The sequence below is a fragment of the Lissotriton helveticus genome, chromosome 5_1, assembly GCF_964261635.1.
Source record: "Lissotriton helveticus chromosome 5_1, aLisHel1.1, whole genome shotgun sequence".
Lineage (NCBI taxonomy): Eukaryota > Metazoa > Chordata > Amphibia > Caudata > Salamandridae > Lissotriton > Lissotriton helveticus.
In genome coordinates this window covers 56407312-56432442 of record NC_136065.1, presented here as the reverse complement: position 1 = coordinate 56432442, position 25131 = coordinate 56407312, and the positions used below count along the sequence as shown (strand labels likewise).

Sequence of the window (25131 nt, the reverse complement as noted above, 5' to 3'; positions counted from 1 at the left end):
CTCCGTTGTTGTCCTCACACTCCGCCCATGTTATGTTGCTTTGCGGGTTCCCACCTTTTTACTGCGCTGTTTGCCAGGTCATAATCATCTTGTTTTCTGTTGCAGTGTTTCGGAGCAGCCTCTGCACAGCACTAGCAGTATTCTCATTCCTCAAGCAATGCTGAGCTGTCTGCTAAGACAAAGCACCATACTTGCTGCCTTTTTAGGGCAAATTTATACAGCGCCTGCGCTGTTAGTCTAGCTGTTGTCTGTACTTTGTGGGGTCTGACTCCTCCCACACTTTGGATTGGCTTTTGTGTGCATCTTTAAAAATTGTAGCCTGCAGATAGCTAATGGTAGGTGCATGTTCCACCTTTCCTGGGAAGTTCACTCCCATGGAGTATTGCCGCAGGTACGAGCAGGGACGTGCACGCAGTCCCTGCATTATTGCTGCTGCGGTTCCGATCGTTATGAGGAAGCAGTGCTGAAGCTGTGTAACCCCTCCCAGCCCGGCCTATAATACAGCTTCTTCCCTCTCTGCCTACAGCTTTTTTTCCTTCACAAATGTGAACTTTATCAATTGACAGCTAAATAAAAGAAGAACAAAAATCAGAGAACCCCCTGCCAAGCGAATGAAGCTTTCAAATCCCATGAATCAGTTAAACTGGTTAGTTGGTTACTTTCATTGCCGCGCTACGCTGATGGCATTATTTTCTCTGGAACACACACGGCATTCACGTTTTGTTCCCCATATACAGGCAAGTGTCAAACCCGGCCCAAGCTCTGTTATCACTGTCCAATCGGAGAAGCCTTTGTTTTAGGGAGCTAGCTTTGTTATTTAATAACAAGTGTATGACTTAATCTGGTTATATTTATACAAAGTTTTGGACTCCGCTTAGGTGTGCGGTTTTCCTTAATAAGGAAAACAAGCTTATGAAAAGGCATTTTTATTAATGCACATCCGCTAAGCTCCTATATTCACCCCACTTAACTTTCACTCTTTCATAACTACCATCTTTCTTCTCTAGTATTCGAGATTTTTATTTCTGACATTACCTACACTTTTAGTTCTCAAACATTCTCTTTATATTATTTTGAAACAATAAATTCACAATTTGCTTCACAACAACTTTTCACATTCTACCCTCCACTACTTTCCTTTTCTCCCTAATTTTCATATATTTTCCTACAATTCATAATAGCCGTAATATTCATTTCTATCCCTTTCGCACTTCCTCTATCACCCTTTCTCTCCCTCCACTTTCTCTCCTCTGTCTCTTTCGAATAATCCTCTCACCATGCTTTTCCGGTTTACTACTCTTTTTCCTCTCAGTCTCTACTCTCTTTCTGTATCTCACATTTACCAACACTCGTCCTCTATTTCAATTCAAATCCCCTACATTTATTCTCAATATAACACACACTATTTATTCCCTCCTTCCTTTTTACTAATTCTTGCTGTTGCTTACGTCAGTGACGTCAACTTCCATCTTTCTATCAACAAACACACAACTCTTTAATCTTTCTCTCTTGTTTCAAAACAGGCTGACATAGTTGCCAGCAGCCACACTGCTCTACAACACAGCTTAAAGACATTGGCTAAGTCAAGAACTCTAGCTAAACACTTATACGGACCCAAAGGCGAGACCTATTGGCTATGCCAAAGCTTGTATATGTTACACACACTTTATTAAGGAGTGTTCACACCTCATGATACATGATAGAAGGGAGCTACACAATGGAGACAGACCTGATGGGACAAGAGGCAGTATTCACATAGTGCTTCTGGTTACCAGCCTGCATTGTTATATCAAGCAGTAATTTAGATTTTATCAAGCTGGGCGCACTTGGTCTGCTTTTGTTCCTTATAATTAAACTGGACCTGCAAGTATCCTCCCATAGCCCAACCTTTCTCCCCTCAAACACCCACAAGGTGAGCATCCTTAGCAGTCCAGAATTCATAGCCAGGGTGTCCACTCCCTACCCAGGGGACATATTTGAGGCCTCAAACTCCACATATAATTCTGTACCGCAAGCTTCCTCTCCCTTATCCTTAAAGTACCACAAACTAGGGAGCTTAGCAGTCCAGAGCTCTTCTGTCCGGTGACCTCTCCCCAGCCCACCTTACATGTCTTGGTTTCTCACGCTTTATCTCTCTCTCCCTATCTCTTTCTTTCTCTCTATATGAACATCATTTGTGTTTCTTCACTCTTCCTCTCAATAATCTCCACATTTCTCTAGCTTTCTCTGTACACCATCTCATTCTTCAAAACGTGCAGCGCAGCTTTATTTGCACCTTGCGTTGTTAACGCTTAACTATAAACCAAATAAAAAAACTTCCACATAAGTACATTAACACATGTACCCTGATGCCACGCATAAAAACTGCATTAAAAAAACTTCAGTTTCTGTGATAGTTTACACTATATTCACATTTATGCTGCTATGGCAATGGCATTTTAAATTGGTTTTAAAACAAACAATCTCATTTGTTTGGTCACAGTTATTAGCAAATCTTGTTTTTAAGACGATGTGTTTTGTTGATTTACAATTTGAAAAAGCATTGGTCCTATCTCATTTTTTCATTATAATGTGACCTTAACAGTCCAGAGCTCTACTGCAGAGACCTCGCCCCAGCCCTGCTCGCATCTCTCAGGCCAGAACCTGCAAACACACTACCATAGCACAAGCTTCTTCCCCTCATCCTCTCCCACAAGGTGTGCGTTCTTAGCAGTCCTAATCTCTCCTTCAAGGTCACCTCTCTCCACCCCAGGGCATATCTGAGGCCTGGACCTGTAGAGGCTTCAGAACAAGGGCAAGCTTCATCCCCTCATCCGATCGTACAAACCTTCACAGTCCCACAAAATGACCGTCCTTACCAGGCCACAGCTCAACTGCACGGTGACTTCTCCCCAGTCCAGCAAACATATCTGAAGCCTAAATCTGCAGAAATCTCCTAAGAAGCCTCCTCATCCTGCCCCTCAGCTTCTAAACCACACTCCAGCTAAGCGTCCTCAGCTGTCAAACGTTCTTCTCCAGGATCAGCACTCCCCACCCCGCGACATGTTTCAGGCCTCAAACTCTACGCATCTTTCCTTCATCCTTTCCCACACATCTTCAGAATACCACAAAGTAAAACATCCTTCGCAGTGCAGTGCTCTTCTCCAAGGTGACCTCTTCCCAGCCCACCTCGCATGTTTTTCTCTCTCTCTCTTTCTTTCTCAAACTTTCTCTTTTTCTCTCTCTGTAGCTTATTTCTCTCTCTTCACTCTCTCTCTCACTTTATTACTAATTCATATTTGAACAAAAATAAATTGCTTATGGTTAACAAGACTTTCACACTTTATCTTGCATGTGTACCTTCGTCTGAGTCTGTTTGCTACAATTAAACTGTGTGTGCTCTGGCACTTCTCTGGTTGATGTGTTTTTGGATAGCTTGTAGTCAAATATTAAATATATTAGCATTTCTGGATAATGTGTTTTTGGTTCTACAACCAGTTGGCAGGATCTTTTTATATTTCAATATTAATTAAGGGTGAGCGTAGTTCGCGAAGTAGCGCTACGCAAAGCTACGCGAAATGCACTTCGACTACGCGAACTTCACGTAGCACTACGCGAGCTGTGTAGTAGCATGTTCGCACTGTGCAAGATGCATTTTCAATGATTGCACAGTGCGAACAAGCATCCGGCACTGTGCAATCATTGAAAACGGCATCTTGCACAGTGCGAGCTGTAGTTTTCTGCCGCTCGAGTAGATTTTTACTCGAGCGGCAGCTTTCTCAATGCGAACTGGTAGTTTCTCATTGCGAGAGGTCGCGAGCATGCACGACCACTCGCAATGATAAACCTGGCCTACCCGCGTTAAGAGTCTCGCCGGGATGTCATTTTGCTTGCTCGGGGTCGCGAACATGATGTTGAGGACCGCGAACAAGCAAAATAATTACCACTGCACTACGCTACGCTGCGCTACGCATGTTCGCACTGTGATACGTGCAGCTCGCGTAGTGCGAAGTTGTGCAAACTTCGCAAACTACGCGAGCGTAGCGTAGTGCTTCGCCCAGGGTTAAATATTATACACAACTAGTCATTTTTAGGTGGACCATTCGAGACCTCTTGTATATACTTTAGTATATACTTATATACTTATATATTAGTATATACATATATGTGTATGTACTTTGTGGGCTCTAGAAATCAGCCCTAGGACTTGTCTGCTTCCGCTTAAGGACTTTGTTTTCTGTTCAACTTCCTCTATTTAACTGTCTTAATCAATAAGAACCAGTAGAGGTCAGTAAAATACCAGAATTGCTATCTGCTGAGGGACTTTCTTTATTTTATATTTCAGGCAAACTGCCTCTATTTAACTTTCTTAAAAGAAAACGACCAGCCGAGGTCAGTAAAATACCAGAATCGGGAAACATCCTTTACCACGTAACCATTACAACGCGGTATGGTTACATTGTGGGTTTATTTAATTATTTATACAGGATTTGTAATGCGCATGGCTGCCTCAGCGACGAGGTGTACCAGCGCAGCCAGAAACCAGAATAGAGACAGGGATGCTCAACAAGCGACAAATATCAGATAGTGGGGAACAACCATGTTTTTAGGGACTTTCGAAACGTGAAAAGATTAGGGGTGGCTCGGATGCTTGCTGGAAGGTAATATCAGAGTTTGGCTGCCAAAAGGCCAATCGAGCGACCCCCTGCCCTCGCTTTCCTTTCTCGAGGGACACAAACCAGACCATGGTTGGCAGAACGCAGAGCGCGCCTAGGCAAATAGGGCTTTAGTAAACCCAATAATCCCATAGGGGCTTGATGCCTCAGAATTTTGTGCGCGATGCTTAGCACCTTAAACTGAATGCGGGCTTCAATAGGCAGCCAGTGCAACTTCAAGAGCACCCGGGCCACTGATTGAGATCTTGGGAGTGCCACTTGCATACGTGCTGCCGAGTTCTGGACCCTCTGCAGGCGTTTAATGCTCGCTTTATTGGCACCTAGATATAAGGCATTGCCATAATCAAGCCTCGCAAGAATGGAGGCCTGCAAGATGGTTTGGCGTACTCTGGGAGGAAAGAAGCCAAGCAAGGGCCTCAGTCCTCTCAGAAGCCCAATGCAAACTGTGGCGACAGCTCTTATCTGCTTCTCAAATGTTAGTCCGGTCTCAAACCAGACACCGACGTTCTTTACCGTCTCCTTTGGTGACAGCGCCGGTTTCAGTTGATCAGGCCACCACTGCTCTCACCAGAGCTCCTGGTCCTTCCCAAACAGTAAAATCTCAGATTTACTTTTGTTTAGTTGGAGGCAGTTAGCCTTCATCCAGTCCGAGATAATCGATATATCCTCCTTGAAATTCACCAGGTTGACGCGGCATTTTTTAGAAAAAGCAATCACCAGCTGGGTGTCGTCTGCGTACGACACCATGGACAATCCCCTGCCTCTGGCCACCTCCCACCTCCGCCAAAGTTCTCACATACAGATTGAATAAAAGCGGGCTCAAGATGGAACCTTGAGGTACCCCTCGGCACAGGGCATGTTCCTGAGAATGGAAAGGCGGCACAGACACTTGGAACGGCCGCCCAGCCAGGAAGGAGCAAATCCACTCCAGGGTACCATCCCTAATTCCAACTATCCAAAGACGTTGAAGAAGGATCGCATGGGACACCGTATCGAAAGCGGCGCTTAGATCCAATAGGACCAAGGCCGCAGAGTCACCTACATCCAGCCTACTTCAGATGGATTCCGTGACCGCAAGAAGAGCTGATATTACGTGCTGTGGCGGGGGCGAAACCCATGTTGAGAAGAGTCAAAGATGTTATGCTCGTCGATGTATTTTGACAGGATGCAACTTACGTGTGCCTCCACCACTTTCGCCATGAAAGGGAGCTGAGATATGGGGCGGTAATTGCCAGGGTCGTCCGGGTCAAGTGATGGCTTTTTTAACAATGGAATGATTTTAGCGTGCTTCCACGCCTTTGCGACAAAGGCTGATTTCAGTGAAAGGTTGACCAGTTCAAGGGCCACAGGGTAGATAAGTGGTTGGAGCTGGCGACAGTGACTCGCCGCCACCGGCTCAGCAGGCGAGCCCGACTTGATTTTAGCACTTAAGATCTCAAACTCCTGGGGCGACAACAATGGAATAGATAGCAAACCATTATTCACCCTATTATCTGTCCCTACCAGCACAGCGTTCTCAATGAGGGCGCTCCCTGTAGAGAGGCCCTGGTAGATCAACTCCACTTTCTTCACAAAGTGGAGTGCTAGAGCCTCGCAATGATGATTTGACGCTACAGGGGAAATACTGGTCATATCTGCACTCTTCATATTTTTAAGCAGCTTAAAGAGGGTCTTGGTGGGATTGGAGCTTGTCAAGATTTTATTGGGGACAAAATCTGCCTGTGTTTTGCGGATGAGCTTGTGATAATCCTTGACTGCCCCTCGATATACAGCTTTGGCAGATGGCTCATAGGAGCGACGCCAGACACGTTCCAGCTGCTTGCACCCCTTCTTTGCCTGCGTTAGTAGATCTGTGAACCATGGATTAGATGGCCCATGTACCTTACCTCCCCGCTTAGCTGGAATGCAGCTATTCAGACCAGCTACCACCCAATCATGAAAGTCTAGAGGCCTAGAGGCCCATAGGAATGAATGGGAAGACCATCTCAATTTGCTAACCGCAATTAGCGATTCGCAAATTGAGATTGCGATTTCAAGGGTGCAGGGGTGTCCAAAGGACATCCTGTTGCACCCTTGAAATAGATGTGTGCACATATGTTGCGCACACACATGCCCTTAGGGCATGTGTGTGCGCAACATGAAACTTTGAAAAATGCACTTTAGTGCATTTTTCAAAGTTTTTGCTATTTACCACGTAGTTAGACTTCGCGGTAAATAGCGGCCCCAGATTACGAATTCGCAATTTTTAAATGGTTCATGAATTGCATTTAAGGAATCTCAAATTGAGATTCCTTAAATGCAATTAATCGCAATTTAGCGATTTCTAGAATTGCGATTATTGCATTTGGGATGATGAATCCCAAATGCAAAAATAGCGCTCGCAAAGGGCCAGATTCTGAGAATCTGGCCCTTTGCGAGCCGATTTTAGTTTGATGAATCTGGCCGTAAGATCCCCCAGGATGGTAAAATTAGCCGCTTTACAAGCCATCAGTCCAATTTTATACGCTAGACATTCGCGAAAATTCCTGGAAGGCCCAGGGGGTCTATAGATTAAAAGGCCGGACATAGTCAAGTTGCAGCAAAGCTTTATTTTAAAGAGAGCACTCTCACAGCCCGCTATTTCTTCCTTCGACAGGCTGACAGCAAATGCAACTTTAGCTATCACCGCAATGCCACCCCCCGTCCCCCCTCTCTATTGATGTGATATATAGTATAGCCGTCCGGGAGGGCAAGACCTGGCTCGGCTACTGTATCCTGGGTCAACCAAGTTTCGGTAAGAAAAAGGACATCAGGAACCTCAGCCATTAAAAGGTCAAATACGTCTGCGGATTGATTCACCAAAGATTGGCAATTTAGGCTGAGGAACCTAAATTTGGTGTAACTGGATGGACAGATAGACTGCACCTCAGAATAGACCTTAAAGGAGTTTACACACAAAGGACGGCTCTTGAAAGGCCCAGGGTATTGAAGGGCACTTGGAGGCCAGACCCAAAAGTTCTTCGCGGGTGTCTTTGGAAGATGCAGGGGTCCTGGCATCTGGTGTCGACCTGGCGCGGACGGGCGCAGACGGGCTTGCCTTTGGCGCGCCTTCGCCGTGAGGCGCCTGAGTGACGTCATTTATAGGAACCCAGGAGGTGGCCAGGCTGGCGACCTCGTCGTTCCTCCCCCACGATGGCGGACACACTCCCTCCCTTGCCCCGAGCAGTGAATCCCCAAGGGCAACAATAGTGCAAACCACTTTTAAAATACGGCGCAATGAGGTAAGAGTGATTGAAATAAATTCCCCACACAGTTAAAAGCACAAATAGAATTAAATGACAAGATTACTAATAGAGCGCTGTCAAAGCTCCCGGCTCACGCCTCAGGAGTCTGGTGGCTGCGCGGGCGTCCAAGTGACGTCATTTATAGGAACCCAGGAGGTGGCCAGGCGGGCGAGTCAGCAAACACTAGTCTGCGACCTCGTCGTTCCTCCCCCACGATGGCGGACACACTCCCTCCCTTGCCCCGAGCAGTGAATCCCCGAGGGTAACAACAGTGCGAACCACTTTTAAAATACGGCGCAATGAGGTAAGAGTGATCGAAATAAATTCCGCACACAGTTAAAAGCACAAATAGAATTAAATTACGAGATTACTAATACAGCGCTGTCAAAGCTCCCGTTTAACAACGCAAGTCGTTACCACGACTTGCACTGGAGGGCGCTCTAGACTAAGGAATAGTGTGAATTACTATTTCAACACCTTCCCTACTGTTTGTAGACTGGAGTTGGAATAGTAATTCACACTATTCCTAAGTCCAGCGCCCTCTAACGCAAGTCGATTTAACGACTTGCGTTGTTAAAACCACGATGTAACGTACCTCGTTGTGATGGTACGCGTTGTATCATCATACATCCCCAGAATCACTTTAGCATACTCTAGATTCCAGTCCATAGAAATTGTTTCCCACAAGCACCCGTAGACAATACTATTTTTTTCAAAATCTTGTGTTTTCAGTGATATGACCACTGAAGGCCCTGATTTTATATTAAAAACAGAGATTTGGACTATACCATTTCCTGTTGAAAGGCAATATTTCTCTCCATGTATTCCCATACCTGGCGTGTCACGCAGTTTGGTGCTCACTTTCCACCATGTTAAAGAACGGCAGATGTTTCAGCATTCAGGCTAATGGGCTGCATAGCTAAATACATATGAGGTCCCAAAGGCGAGACCGATTGCATTGCAAATGCTTTTTTTTTTGTGTGCACGATCTGATGGTATCGGAGTGTGGAAAAGTGAATTTTGCCCTGTCATGTGTCCCTACGTGTTCCCCATCGTATGTTATATGTGCATGATTAATATGCATATATGCCCCCTTGACCGAATAAAGACGCAATTCTAGTTGTGTCCAGCGTTAATATGCCAGTTATCCAGTCCCCCTGAAAGTAACAAGTATTAGGCCTATGTTGCAAACGTCTTTACATTGTGCACGTTAATTCATCGAGTTGCACCCGTTTCTAGGCCTCAAAGGGCCCGGACACCAGATTCAGCCTCAAGTCTCCTGAAACCACTCCGAGGAGCGATGCAGCCCCTCCCGTTTCCCTGACCCTTCACTTACTTTCTGCCAAGCAGCGCGGTGCCCGGCCTGGCCTGCCTGCCTGTCTGCCAAGAATATGTTATGCCTCTAGTTATCAGTTCAGCTCCCCGGCTTCACATTCCTAGCTAACGAACCGCATAAACATCTTCATCTATAGTCTAGCCTTTCTGTCTCCATGCAAGAGAATTACTGTATTAATGTCCATAGAAGATTCATAGCACATACAATATACATGAAGAATATATGCATGCACCAGCCTTAGTGACAAGTAGCCTTTGCCCTGATGACTTTTAGATTCTATCAACATGTTCTCCAAACACGAGATATCAGATATGCTATAGGTACATGTCGTCTTGACATCCCAGACTTTAGTCTCCTCTTCTAGTGCAAGAGTCAAGCCCCCCAGCTCTCCCCGGTTACACGTCATGGCCCGTTTTCGCGCACCACTAGGTTAAAGGTTCCAGCTACCCAGGTAGCCCCCTCCATGTATCCACCTACTTATGACACTTCTGTGACGTCTATATCACATGTCTTCGTGCACGCCCTGTGCACGCCTTCTTTTCACGCCCATATGTTCTTATCTTTCATTTGTCACTTGTTACGCCTACTGTATTCAATGCAATTGTACTGTTTTACTATATATATTGTATAATGTTAATGTGCCGGTAGCTGTCCCCCTCTCCCCTTCCTCGGCAACTGCCATCCCATTCCATTCCATGCCAGTCCCTCTTATTTTGTGTCTGTCCCTTCCTGAACCTTTGCGGGTGATGGAACCCGATGGTCCATTGGCTCGAGCCATCTAAATTAAAGCCTGTTCGACTCAGATTCCCCGGATCCTGCCTCTTATTTATTGAGCTATCTGTTTTATTTAATGCATAGAAAAATAGTACCGGTAATTATTTATTTATTTACCACATAAATGGCGCCCGAATAGGAACCTACCTCTTCCCCACGCGCCGGCGATGTAACGCAGGCCCCCTGACCCTTCTACAGCCGTGACGGAACCCTACGTGCACCTGCAGATATTTCTGCTTCAAGTCTCCCTCAGGCCCACGGAGGAGACGGAGACTGCGGTCCGGCATCCAGACGAGGCGGTGAGGAAGGCGGTTCGTCCAGACCAGAGCCCAAGCCGAAAGAGAGCAAGGTCCGAGGTATCCGGAGGCCCACCTGTTTTCCGAAGTCCGAAGCCCGAGGCGCATGCGTAGTGCGTAGTAACCAGACGTCGTAGCAGTCCAGTCCAGTCCGAGGCCTTCAGTTTGCTTCCCGGTGAGTACCGTTGCTGGGGGTATCTAGACGGGTGTTCATTAATTTGTGCCCGGTCCTACGGGTTTGGGTACACAGATCCGGTCCGACGTGTTCACTTAGGTGGATACGGTATGACGTGTCTCTTTAGGAGACCGGTATGTTCTGTACTGTGTTAGCAGTGCATCCAGTTTCTGTACTGTTTTAGCAGTGCATCCAGTATTTCTAGTAAGTCTGTTCTCGAGAAAGTTCAAGTATTATGTTTTCAATGTCTGTTTTCGAACTATTATTTAATGTGTTTTGATGTCGTGGTATGAATGATTGTTTTGCTATTTTATTACTGTGTTTATTGTGTATTGTGTTCAAGTTCAAGTACGGTTCAAATATGCCGCTGTTTTCTAAGTTACGTCAGATCAAAACCAGAAAAGGGTTACTCGAAGAATCAGTTCCTGTCCCTCCGAGGGACAGTCCTGGACATTTCATGTATCACAAGCATGGCTTAGATGCCATACTGTATCTAGATTTGTGGGTGGATTACACCAAACATCTCGAAGAGAAATATAGATGGCCTGTTTCAGGAACTTGGGATGCCGAGTGCATCATGAGAGTAGAAGAAGCATTATGGAAAAAGAAAGCCAGACAATCCCAGAAAGATGCCATAGAATTATGGGGTAAAGAATCTGTAGTAAGTATGGAGACACCACACGAAGGTAGCTTGAAGTCTTGGTTTAATTAGCTTAGGAGAAGCACAGCGACAGCAGAGCAGGAACAGTTTTCAACTGCCAGAAGGCAACATTCTCACACAGAAGCATAGAACATACAAGTACAAAGGTTCCAACTACAGGTGCCTGGGAGGCACAGCACAGTAAATACTACATTATCCTCTTTTCTGTAAAACATAGTTTTCAACTGCCAGAAGGCAACATTCTCACACAGAAGCATAGAACATACAAGTACAAAGGTTCCAACTACAGGTGCCTGGGAGGCACAGCACAGTAAATACTACAGAATCGCATAGGAGATCAGAGAAAGAATTCAGAAAAGCCGAACTAAGTAGGGAATCCGCAGAAAAAGTCCAAGAAAGGGAATTACTAGAAGAAGGTGAACGAGTTAGAGCAGAACAGTCAGACAGACAGAGAAATGCCCTTATTAAAGGTATGTATCCCCTTCTCGCCGAGGGTCTGCCGAAAGCGGCCCCGGAATCACTCTGTAATTTACCGCCACCATTGGTCCCGACTAAGCTACGTCATAAACCGACCGCAGCTGAAATATTTCTTTCTTCCTACTTAGATGACACTGTCCCAGAATATGCTAATACGAATCCTACTCCGCCAGTTCAGGTTCAGCACCCTGTTAATAATATAATTACTGTTCCTCCAGTCGTGGGTCCCGGGAATCCTGTCCATGTGCCAGTACCCCCGGATCAACCCACATTACGTACGCCTACTTTACCAGTCACTTCATCAGCACATTCAGTATTAATTGACAATTCTAGTTCCGGAGGAGCAGGGGGAGGTGCCCCTACCACCCCGCCTCAAACAAAACGACTGACGCTGAGAGATGCAGCGTTACAACGTACGCCAAAAGTGACTACGTACGAGGCACTCAAAAGGTATTTTAATGAGTGTGGATCAGATTGTAGATATGACCCAGTACCAGGCGAAGGTAGCATGATATTATATTCCATACGTTTATGATGAGTTGCAAACTTTTTGACTACTATGCCAGATATGAAGGAACATTTAGACAGAATATATCATTTTATCCGAACAGGGGAGAAACCAGAAAGTATTCACGAAGCCATGGCACACAGGAAAGTCGAGATTCAAAGCATGATTTTGCAGTTTCTGATAAACTGTTTAATAAGAGAACAGGATTATCCTGATAAAAACAAAGACGAGATGAAAGTCTTGACAAGATGGAGTGACAATATAGCCGATGGGAAACACAAGACACAAAATTGTATAGAAACTATGTACAGAAAGATCCGTAAAGAAATTATAAGTATACACCAAAAGGAGGAAGCAAGAAGAGTAGCAGAAAAAGAGAATGAATCTTCAGACGAAGATGTAGATACCGAGAATCCAACCAGAATAGCGTATGTAGGTAGAGCGAGACCTTCCGATAGACATTCATGCCTAGACTACAAGAAAGCTTTTCCTCCTCCCGTGCCAGAACAGTGTTCTCTTGAACAAATATTCCAGGCTACCGATAAAGTTCTGAAACTACAAATAGGTTACAGTGAACTTAGTAGCATGCATGAACAAGAACTAGCCCGATCAGCAGTCCGTTGGACTAGTGATTCCGCCACATTTCCAGACGAAATGGTGGCTCAAATGTTTCTGAAACTGCCCCCAGCCGAGCAGCGACTGGTGGGTATGTATATGATCCAGCACCTCATTACACAGTACGAGGATCAGCATTCTGATCCAGGTCCTTTATATAATGTATTAAACGAGTTACTCCTAAACCGATGGAAAGGTCTAGGTACTGATTTAATTAGTGTCATTTTAGAACAACGCCACAAATACAGAACATTCCTGACTCCGCATTTTGTTCCTGTTCCACCCCCAGTAAGAAAGACATTCTACATAGACAGACAGAATCCGTTGCGAGAAGTGCATCCTGTTAAGGGAACGGGAGGTGCACTCGAACGAGTATTTGTTTACACCCCTTTAACGAAAATAGAGCTACTGGAAATGAAAAAGTTAGTGCCCTGTCACGATAAAGATCCAGCAGGGTTCCACCGAGAGTTAAAAGACATGCTCCGTATGGGAGAATACACGTATCCTGATATCATTAAAATGCTAAAGGTCCTGTTGCCTGCGGGAATATATGAAAAACTTAAAGAAAAAGAATGGGAGGTGGGAGAGAAAAAGATTGACTGGACCGCATTAGAGAACGAAGATAACACACGAGTCCCAGGTACTGGCCTCGGGGCTAAAGCCAAAGAATTGCCCGAACTGTTAATACAAGTCTTGCCAAGATTACTAGCCACGAAAAAGGAAGACTGGGATGCCATCTCAGCCTGTAAACAGAAACAAGATGAAGATACTAGTGATTTTTATTCCAGATTTGAGAAATGTTTCATTATTAATAGCGGTCTGAAAACAAGTAGTGAGTCGTATCCACATCTTTTTGTTACTAAACTAGTTGAGAATTCTTTGCCGCAAGTTAAAAATCGAGTATTAAAAGTCGAGAGTACCTGGCAAGCTAATACCCCATCCCAGATGCTCCAGATGCTACAGTACCACCAGAACAGAATCAGGGAAGAGCAAGAACACGAAAGGAGACGTATGAAAGACACGAAAATGAAAGTATTAGTTGCACAGTCTGTTCCAGCAGATAGTCAGAAGAGGGGTACGAATCAAACCAGTCATTCTGCAGCTCCTGTTAAAGGGACATGCAATTACTGTAAACAGCCAGGTCATTATATAAACGAATGTGCAGTTCTGAAACACAACATAGCTACAGGTAAGACGAAAGAGAGACCGCGTCCTCCTAGACAAGAACATGTTCCGCAGAATTCGCAACCGCCGCAGAACGCACAACAGACAGCTACAGTACCGCAGCCTATAGCTGCCACACAACACGTTACACAACAGATGTACCAGTACGCACAGTCAGATTACCCAGAATATCAGCAGTATTCATGAAACAGCCTAGAGAGGGAGGTTGGCTTGCCTCTCATCGAGGTTCCTGTAGACCAAGAGGGTCCCTATGTACACAGTCAAGTATTAGGGAAAGACAGAAAGTTTCTGATTGATACAGGGGCAAGTAGGACTACCATCAGTCATGACGAGGTTCCAGGGGCTCCGCTCTCAGGCTTAAGAAATGTTTCCCTGGGATTTTCAGGAAAGCCTATTGTTAATGAAATATCGAAACCAGTTTCCCTAGAAGTTGGTCCATTGTCCCGAACTACAGACTTGTTACTTACGAGATCATGTCCAGAAAATTTACTGGGTATTAAAACGTTGAAAGAATTAGGAGCCATTATATGTTGCTCTCCGGAAGGAGTGAGATTGTTTTTACGTGATTTTAAAGGTCATTATGTGTTACGTGATTTTGATCCGAGATTACTGAATGTACCACAGCATTTATGGGCGCAAGGTCCAACTGATGTAGGTTGTATGCACATTACACCATATCGTGTCACTCTGAAACAAGGTGTTGTATTGCCACGAATCCGACAGTATAAATTGCCACCTGAGGCTGTAGCAGCCTTATCGAAAATTATTGACGAGCTCATTGCTCAAGGAGTAGTTGTAGAAACTGACTCCAATGTATGTAATTCTCCTATCATTCCGATTCTTAAACGTACTGACCCAAATGCACCCCCAGTTTATCGATTAGTGATTGACCTTCGAGAACTTAATAAATGTATCATACCCCAGTACCCAGTGGTTCCAGATATCTCTTCCCTATTGACTGCCATTGATTCTGAAGCAGAGTTCTTTACTGTTATTGATCTCAAGAACGCCTTTTTCAGTGTCCCCATTCATCCAGACAGCCAGTTTCTTTTCGGATTCTGTTTAAATGGAAGAAGCTATAAATTCACACGTGCTCCTCAAGGTTTCACAGAAAGTCCTAGTATTTACAGTCAAGCACTTAAGAGACAACTAGACAGTATTCACATGCCAACTGACACTGCCCTGATCCAGTATGTCGATGATCTATTGATCACAGCCCGTACTGAACGTGACTGCGAACGAGCGTCACTGACAGTCTTGTATTTCCTGGCAGAAATGGGGCACAAGGTGTCCCCTTCGAAACTACAGTTCTGTGTCCAGCAAGTGGTATACCTGGGACACTTACTGTCCAAGAGGGGTAGACAGTTAACACCTGACCGTATCCAGTTAATAGCACATCTTCCACAGCCCAAGACACAGAAGGAGGTACGAGCTTTTATCGGCCTCGCTTCTTACTGCAGACAATGGATTCCTCAGTACGCATATCTAGCCAAACCATTGATACAGTTAACGACACAGGCGGCAGCGTCATCGACTGTCCTCCCTTGGACCCAGGAACATACACTTGTTTTCAATGAGTTAAAGAAAGCTTTATGTCAAGCTCCGGTGCTAGCGACACCAAACTACAGTAAGCCTTTTACACTTTTTGTTACTGAACGTGATGGTACAGCATTATCTGTTCTCACACAAGATCAAGCAGGACAACACAAGCCCTGTGCTTATTTTTCTAGCACATTAGATCCGGTAGCCCAGGCTCTGCCTGCGTGCCTCAAGTCAGTTGCAGCCACAGCTCTAGCTATCAGACAAAGTGATTCCATAGTGTTAGGACATTCCCTGACAGTACAAGTTCCGCACTCCGTGGAAGTTCTTTTAAACCGAACACAGACACAGCACTTGACAATTGCACGTTTAACAGGATATGAACTGACACTGTTTCAGCCACACATAGAAATCAGACGCTGCAACATTTTAAATCCTGCTACACTGTTACCCTTGACTGTTTCAAATCCTGCCGCACATGACTGTGTGGAAGTTATTAACACCATGACAAAGCCAAGACAAGACTTGACGGACATTGCATTACCCGATCCAGACCTGACACTTTACGTGGATGGTTCATGTATGAGAACAAGTACAGGAGAGTTAGTAGCCGCGTATGCAGTGACTACTGAAACTGAAGTTATAGAAACACATCGTATTGACACCCTGTCTGCTCAAGCAGCAGAGCTCATCGCTCTGACCCAAGCCTGCATACGAGCCAAGAACCTGAAGGTAAACATATATACAGATTCACGTTATGCATTCGGAGTCGTACACGACTTTGGAGTACTCTGGCAAGAAAGAGGTTTCATGACCTCTCATGGAGCCAAGATTCAGCATGGCCCCCTCATTCAAGCTCTGTTAGATGCAATACATTTACCGACAGCCATTGCCATCATGAAGTGCAAAGCACATACGAAAGCCACTGACACCATTTCCCAAGGTAACGATCTAGCAGATCGAACAGCCAAGCTTACAGCTCAGACTCCAGACATTCCAGTTAAGACAGACGTTCCAATCCCGACAACTTGTATGACAGTTAAGGACCCTACACAAGACGTACTAGACATACAGACACATGCTACTCCAGATGAAATCAGGAAATGGTCTGAACAAGGAGGGGTCCAGACAGATCAAGGATGGTTGACGAAGGGAAAAGCCACATGGTTTCTCCCCGACTCTATGGTTCAAGTCATTATTAATACAGCACATAGTCCAGCACATTTAGGAGAAAAAGCCATGTTAGACAGCATCCAGAACCTCTGGTTTAACAAGCATTTACGAGCAGCAGCTAAGCAGAAAGTGCGTACCTGCATGATCTGTTGTCAGTTCAATCCAGGAAAAGGTGTCCCGGTGGAACAAGGTGGATTCCATCCTCCTGACCACCCTTTTGAAGTCCTCCAGATGGATTATATCCAGATGGAGCGATGTCGAGGTTTCAAGTATGTCCTCGTAGTTGTATGCGCTTTGTCCAGATGGACAGAAGCATATCCAGTCCCAGATTACACTGCCGCGACCACTGCCAGGCAGTTGGTTCGTGAGTATTTCCCCCGCTATGGTTTGCCCAGGGTCGTGTATTCAGACAACGGCCAGCCATTCTCATCCGAACTCATGAAACAAGTATCTCTTCTGTTAGGGTACCAGTGGAAGTTCCACTGCGTACGACACCCCGAGGCAGCTGGCCTCGTCGAGAGACATAATCAGACTCTGAAAATCCGCATTGCGAAGGTCTGTGCCGAGAAAGGCGTAGATTGGTTGGTAGCTCTGCCAGTCGCCCTTTTTTACATGAGAATGGTCGCTCACTCCCGTTCAGGTCTGTCCCCCTTCGAGGTCGTTTTCGGTCGTCCCCCGAATATGTGGGGTACACCTATACCACGTAAAATTACAGATGTTGACAGTAATATGCTGACAGATTACCTAGCTTCCTTGATGTCTGCACTACTCTCTTGTCGTTCACAGGTCGCGGCTGCTTTTCCAGATAACACTCAAGTGAAACCGCACGAGGTCATACCAGGCGACCTCGTTCTAATAAGGAATTTTGATCGTTCAAGTCCGCTGGAGCCCCGCTGGAAGGAGCCGAAGCTCGTTCTGATGACCACAAGGACCGCCGTCAAAGTGGAGGGCCGCAAGGGATGGCTCCACTCCAGTCACGTTAAACGTTTTCATGGACTCCGTCCAAAGACTTTTTTCAAGGACTGCCCCGATACTGACTCTAAACTTCCCCTGTTAGAGAAAACTCCGCAGCAGGAGTATAAATCAAAGCTAAGGTCTAGTAAGTCAGACAGTTTAATTGTTTAAGTCCCTCTCGGGTGAAGCGGTTAGACAGGTTCCTGACATGTATGAGATAGACCCACATAGTGAGAGAGATAGAATCTCCAAGAGAATCCATTATTGTAAAAATATGCGAAGCCGATGTATAATTACTCTATTGTTTATGTTATTTCTGAGTCTTACGATCACATGCATAAGTTATGTTTTACATGTATTTTTTCCTCCTCTTGATTCGCATGTACATTTTTCCTCTAATGATACAGTAGAGCACACGTTTAGTGACCTACCCCCTCACGAGTTATCCTACCGACTTGCCATGCGCAACAATTCTTTCATCCGTATGTTACACTATTCACACCAGACCAGCAATGCCACTAATTGTTGGGTGTGTGGTCGACTCCCCCCTTTCCAGACACCGAAGGGAGTTCTGCCACTTTTTCCTTATCCGTTTTCACACAATGGTTCATGTGGAGCATGGTTTACGTTAACATCATCCTCAGACGATAAGTCCCTTTTGAATAGAACATGTTTTCCAGACAAGGAAGGTCTTTCCCATAGGACAGGGTCAGATCTAGAAAATGAAGTATATGATCTAGGTAATTTCTCCTCCAATTTCATGGTTTTGAATGTTCAGTCCGAGACTACTCCAGATTTGCCTGCTATTACAGTTCTACCAGTGAAAGGTGAATTATGTGTCAAAAGAATGGTTCAGTACACCTAGGACACAGTGATTGTACTACTGTGGTCGAGTATAGTGACAGTGGGAAATCTACTTTCAAAGCCTCACGTCATTCATATTTTGTGTGTGGTCAGACCGCATATGTACGTTTGCCCCTAGATTGGGATGGAACATGTTATATTGCCTTCCTACTGCCACCAGTTTTTCTAGCCCCATCCGATTATCACAGGAATTCACATCTAGTACACGTCAGACATAGAAGGGAGATCGAGTCCCCTATTGTCGATCAGACTGAAACTGCCCTAGAACAGTATACAGATTTCAATAAAGGTTTCTTTTTCTTCATAGGACCTGTCCAGAATAGTAAGTTAATACGTAGGTTAACCAGAACCCTTGAAGCAGTAGTGAATGAGACTACTTCCGCTCTAGGTAACTTAACTGAAGAGCAATCTGCTATTAGATTTGTCGTGCTTCAGAACCGCCTTGTTCTTGACGTCATACTGGCCGATAGGGGCGGAGCTTGTAGAGTCATCGGATCTAGTTGTTGCATTTTCATTCCTAATAACGCACCGTCTGTATATTCAGCTATAACCAGACTTCATAAAATAGCCCATCAGTTACACCAGAATCCAGGCACCTGGACATGGTCCGGTTGGCTCTGGAGTATAATATCTGCCTGGGGATGGAAAGTACTGTCATTCCTAGGAATAGTAGTAATGGTCATATTCAGTTGTTGTCTCTGTTTACAATGTGGCCCAGCGATTTGCGGCTTGTGCGCTACCTCTTGTATTCCAAGTCCAAAGTCCCGTTCCCAGAAGATAAGAGACGAGCAAATGATGCTGTATGAACAGATAGATGGTATCATGAATATTGATGTCTCCTGAAGGAAACGTAGGGGACAAGGAGGGAATGTGGAAAAGTGAATTTTGCCCTGTCATGTGTCCCTACGTGTTCCCCATCGTATGTTATATGTGCATGATTAATATGCATATATGCCCCCTTGACCGAATAAAGACGCAATTCTAGTTGTGTCCAGCGTTAATATGCCAGTTATTCAGTCCCCCTGAAAGTAACAAGTATTAGGCCTATGTTGCCAACGTCTTTACATTGTGCACGTTAATTCATCGAGTTGCACCCGTTTCTAGGCCTCAAAGGGCCCGGACACCAGATTCAGCCTCAAGTCTCCTGAAACCACTCCGAGGAGCGATGCAGCCCCTCCCGTTTCCCTGACCCTTCACTTACTTTCTGCCAAGCAGCGCGGTGCCCGGCCTGGCCTGCCTGCCTGTCTGCCAAGAATATGTTATGCCTCTAGTTATCAGTTCAGCTCCCCGGCTTCACATTCCTAGCTAACGAACCGCATAAACATCTTCATCTATAGTCTAGCCTTTCTGTCTCCATGCAAGAGAATTACTGTATTAATGTCCATAGAAGATTCATAGCACATACAATATACATGAAGAATATATGCATGCACCAGCCTTAGTGACAAGTAGCCTTTGCCCTGATGACTTTTAGATTCTATCAACATGTTCTCCAAACACGAGATATCAGATATGCTATAGGTACATGTCGTCTTGACATCCCAGACTTTAGTCACTTGTTACGCCTACTGTATTCAATGCAATTGTACTGTTTTACTATATATACTGTATAATGTTAATGTGCCGGTAGCTGTCCCCCTCTCCCCTTCCTCGGCAGCTGCCATCCCATTCCATTCCATGCCAGTCCCTCTTATTTTGTGTCTGTCCCTTCCTGAACCTTTGCGGGTGATGGAACCCGATGGTCCATTGGCTCGAGCCATCTAAATTAAAGCCTGTTCGACTCAGATTCCCCGGATCCTGCCTCTTATTTATTGAGCTATCTGTTTTATTTAATGCATAGAAAAATAGTACCGGTAATTATTTATTTATTTACCACAGGAGCGCTCACTCCGTCCTCCATCTTGCCATAGCGTGAACATGAGCCAATGGTTTTGGAGCGCTTCAAGTGCTCACCAGTTACATTCCACGATGACGCATTCTTTTTGTTGCTGATCCTACTTCGAAAAAGGAACTTTTTCCCCCTTCATTGTTGCTTATTCCCACCCTCTCCTGTCGATGCTTGCCGGTCTTCCCATCCCTCCTCCTTGCCTCCTTGACCCGCACCCCCACAACCTCCCTCGTCCCTGCCGCTTTTATTATTTTTGTTTTGCACAATCTGATGGTATTGGAGCGCTTGTTCCACCTCAATCTTGCCATACTGCTAACACCAGCCAATGGTATTAGAGCACTTTAAGTACTCACAAGTTACATTCCACAATGACACATTCATTGTCATTGGCAGGGATAAGCATAAGTGAATGAATGAATAATCTTCTTTACTCGATTTGATAAACAAACCGTATAAGCATATAAATAACAGTCATTAAAAAATGATTCACAGAAATACAGTTTTGCTAAAATGGGCTAAAATATAGTATCATCCGTGAAAAGTCCTTAACCTACTATGCATATCCTCATTGATGTACTCAGTCCCTCCTTGTTATTCGTAGTTTTAAAGCGGCCTTTAAAAAGTTTGTCCCACAATAAAGGGTAAAAACATCAGTTGACATTTTTAGAAAACAGCAAAGCTACCGGAGCCTGCCTGAATCTAGCTCGTCTTAACAGCTCTTTCAGAAACAGTTTCCTGGGGTAGGCATAGTACGGGAATAATAAAACTAGATGAAGTGTGTCCTGCCGAGACTTCATGTCGCAGCCGCAGGGCCCTCTCTCTTCTGAGTTTATAATAAAACCTGCTGGTACTGCCAATAAGTGGTAGATATAATTTAGTCTAAAACGGGTTGCCAAAAAATGATCCTGGGCATTAGTCATAAATGTTAAATAAGGTTCTATACCCTGTGACGTTTTAACTAAAATATAATCTATAACCGAGTGTTTCCCCAGTTCAACAGTTTCGCGCTGCGCCATCGCAACCATTGGGAACATTGTTTTAATATCGCTTATATCTTTTAACTTTATTGTCTCAGGTTTGTCAAATAAGTCTACGCGCCCGAGGTTGACAAAGGAGTCCCTGACGTATTTCAGCCATGGGATTTTCCGCGCATGTTTAAGTGCTCACAAGTTACGTTCTACAATGACACATTCATTGTCATTGGCAGGCATAAGCGTAACTGATTTGCCCAGAATCACAAACTGTTCAGCCGCCCCCGAGATTCAAACCTTCTTTCCCAGTTCCCTTGTCGGCTGCTCTGGCTGTAACAACACATCCTCACTTCACTTCAAAGCTCCTTAACTGTTTCTCAGTTTCCCTTCCATATTTGTTCGGCTAGACTTTGTCAACACCGAACAAGCATTGGGAAAGCCAATAGATTTTGGCAATGCCCTATCTATTGGTCTTTTCAATATGAATGTCTCATAGCCATGTTGTCAGGCAGCACACCTGCTCTTCAGCATGGCTGAAAGTCACTAAAAAAGTGCTATCATGCAGCCGGCTCAGGCCACTTTGTATCGCTTTTTTGTGTTAGGAAGGGCAGGACAATAAGCTTAACATAGTAAAGACGCACATCGGCTCAACATCCTGTGATCCTGAGCTTTTAGTGACTTTCAGCCAGGCTGAACAGCAGATGTGCTGCTAGACAACATGGCTAAAAGACATTCACTTTGACAAGGCCAATAGCTCAGGCATTGTCGAGACCTATTGGCTTTGCCAATGCTTGTTTAGCTAGGTGATGGTTTCACTTCTTTTATCATCACAGCAGTTTTCTCTTAATCTGCTCTATTCACCACAGGTGTATTTTGCTCTTTACAGACAATTTTTTCTGCTGTATTATAGCTTTGAATATTTTGTTGTCAGAGTGGGGTGCTCCATTTATCTTTGCTCAAAACAACACAGTCCTGAACATGGTCTTGTGGATGTTTGCCAATTGAGACCGAAACTTTGATGCACCACTCATCTCTATCTTGGACTATCTGTGTCATTTATTTATCTTAACATATTGATAATCATTCATATGGCAAATGAAGAGAGTGGTTGATTTGTAGATTGGAAAATGTCTACAATTTATCAGTTGTATATAACACATTATTTGGGCATTATGCAAGATTCTTTATGTTGCATCCTCTGTTTCTTTATATTTTCCTCTATGTTAATTTTCAAAATAAATGCTGGAGCATATACACCTGTTTTTGAGATTCATTTGAGAGCTTACTGATTAACTACAATTAAAATGTTTTCCTGTCATTTGTGGTCAGGACATCACAAAACAATTTGAGAAGTCACCTGTTTGTTAAAAAACTCCATTTATGGCACCTTTACTTATTCTAATATCAATGTCAAATGTTACCTCGGGATCTGGTTGTAAGAGCTCCATGATGTTTGCCATAGGGCCAGGGCTATTCCTATAGCCTAACAGCAATCATTTAAACCAGAATTGTACGCTGTTGTTTGCATACACACTAATTCAGGGATACCCAGAATGGCTACATGGGTTTTCAATTCAACCTTTCCAAGCAGACAGTCAGCTAGTAGCTTTTGAGAGACTATTACCTGTTTCAGGCCAGTAACCCCTCCTCCCCCAGTCTAATGTCATCATAGCCATTGGATGATTAGTGGTGACACTGTCAGCATTGGTGACTGGAAAAGCTTTCCAAATCAAGTATTGCTCAGGGGAAAACGGTGTATCTCTCACCATAGTGACACTGGCACCTGTATCCACAGAGCTTCTATTCTATTCCCATTCACCCAGGGGTACTGTAAATACTTCTTTAAGTTAGGTGGCCACACATCTACAGTGGCAAACTCAACCTCCCCCATGGAAACTAGTCTTGCTTGAGTGTGCATCCAGATTTGCTCAGGGCACTCTTCTGATCCCAGTTGTAGACTTGCTGCTCCAGGATTAGCTGTACTGGGTGCCTTAGGGTCCTTGTTGTGGGGGCAATTTTTATCTACAGTTAAATGTCCCAAGGCCTTGGAGGGATCAACGTTCTTCCCCCTATAGGGCTGAGGCACATAGGAGTTTTGTAACCACCTTCTTCTGGTCACCCCCAGTCAACCTTGTCTTGACCCAGTGGTCTGCCTTCTTTCCCAATTCTTGGGGAGAAATTAGACCTAGGTCTACCAAATGCTGATGCAACTTTTAATTTGTGCAATTACTTAATATATGTTCCTTCATAAACAAATTGTAAAGTCCAGTAAAATCATGTCCAGCTAACCAACCATCCAGTGTATTTACTGAGTATTCTACAAAGTCAATCCAGGACTGGGTCTGGGTTTTGTGAGCCACCCTGAACCTAATTCTGTATTCCTCAGTAGTGAGCCCAATTCCCTCAATCAGAGTACTCTTCATGAGATCATAGGACCCTGCACCTGGCCCAGAGAGGATCAGAAGCCTGTCTCTGCAGTTACCAGAGACCAGTTCCCACAGGAGTGCCCCCCCCAGAGAGGTTTCTTTACTGTTCTTATTTCACAAGCCCTCTCAAAGGCTGTGAACCACTTGGTGATGTCATCATCTTCCTTTAATTTAGGGACAATCCCTTTAGGGATTTTAGGATCAGAAGTTTCCATCCTATCCTTATTTTTAGTATTGCTGCCACCATTGGTGGGTGCTAAACCCATCTCTTTCCTTTCTTCTTCTAGAGCCAGGATTCTGGACTCTAGGTCTATTCTCTTGGCCAGCTTTGCTGAAAAGCTGTCCTCTTCACTGGGGATATTCCCAATGTCTTCCCCGGGTCCTGGTCCACCTGTGTGTGGCCTGGGATCCCAGAGTGTGATTCTTGGAGTTAAGGGTAGGTGGACCCTCCTCTCCCTAGAGATGATTGGAGGGGGAAATTATCCTTCTCCTCTATCACCTCTTCCCCTTCTGATTTGTCATCACCATGTTACGAGGGGTTTCCCTTAGCATACCCAGCCAGGAGCTCCTGGAGCCCTTGTTTGTTGGGATGCAGGCCCCTTGGTATATTTTTCAAGTTGCATAAGGACCTCAATTCCTTGAAAGACAAGGTGTGAGAGCGAGCTCCTCCACCAGGTCCTTCATATTATTATCTTCTCTAATAGCTGGGGTCTGTTGAGACTGTTGAGAGGTTTTAAAAGGTGCTCACTAACAGATATAATCTGCAGCACATTTGAGGATTATGCTCCAATTTACACTTTGTATGTTTCATGCTTTGTGTTCCTTCTCTTAACCTTCTACATATTTATTTTTTCTCAGGGTTATTTTCAGTCATTGGACTGGACCGGCCCCTGGTCATCCCTCTTGGAGAAGATGCTGTGTTACCATGCCACCTGTCACCCCAGATCAATGCAGAGAACATGACTATAAGGTGGTTTAAAGACAAATACCAGAACCTTGTCCACTTGTATCGGGACAGAGAGGACCAGTATGAATATCAGATGGAAGAGTACCGAGGCAGAACAACCCTGATTAAAGATGGCATCAAAGCCGGCCGCGTGTCCTTGATGGTACACAATGTTCAACCTTCTGACAGCGGCTGGTACACATGCTTCTATGATACAAGATTCTTCTATGAAGAGGCAGTGGTGGAACTGAAGGTGGCAGGTCAGTCACATGTACATTTAATTATGAAATTATTGTTCTGATCGCCCTGTTCAATCATATTCAGTATCTCAGAAACTTCACAGAGATGCGAGCATACAAGGAAGAGAAACGCCCGTCTCAAAATATATAGCAGTGCTCTTTAAGTTCAGTCATAATACAGCTTTT

At 44.7% G+C, this 25131-nt stretch overlaps 1 protein-coding gene across 1 annotated transcript in view; it reads left to right on the top strand.

Moving 5' to 3' along the window:
• Positions 1-24126: 24126 nt before the first annotated feature.
• LOC144752380 (butyrophilin subfamily 1 member A1-like) overlaps positions 24127-25131 on the top strand; it is a 373692-nt gene continuing 372687 nt past the window's right edge. The window contains exons 1-2 of the mRNA XM_078640315.1: positions 24127-24196; positions 24619-24966. Of these exons, the coding sequence (XP_078496441.1) occupies positions 24127-24196; positions 24619-24966 (418 nt within the window). The remainder of the gene's footprint in view (positions 24197-24618; positions 24967-25131) is intronic.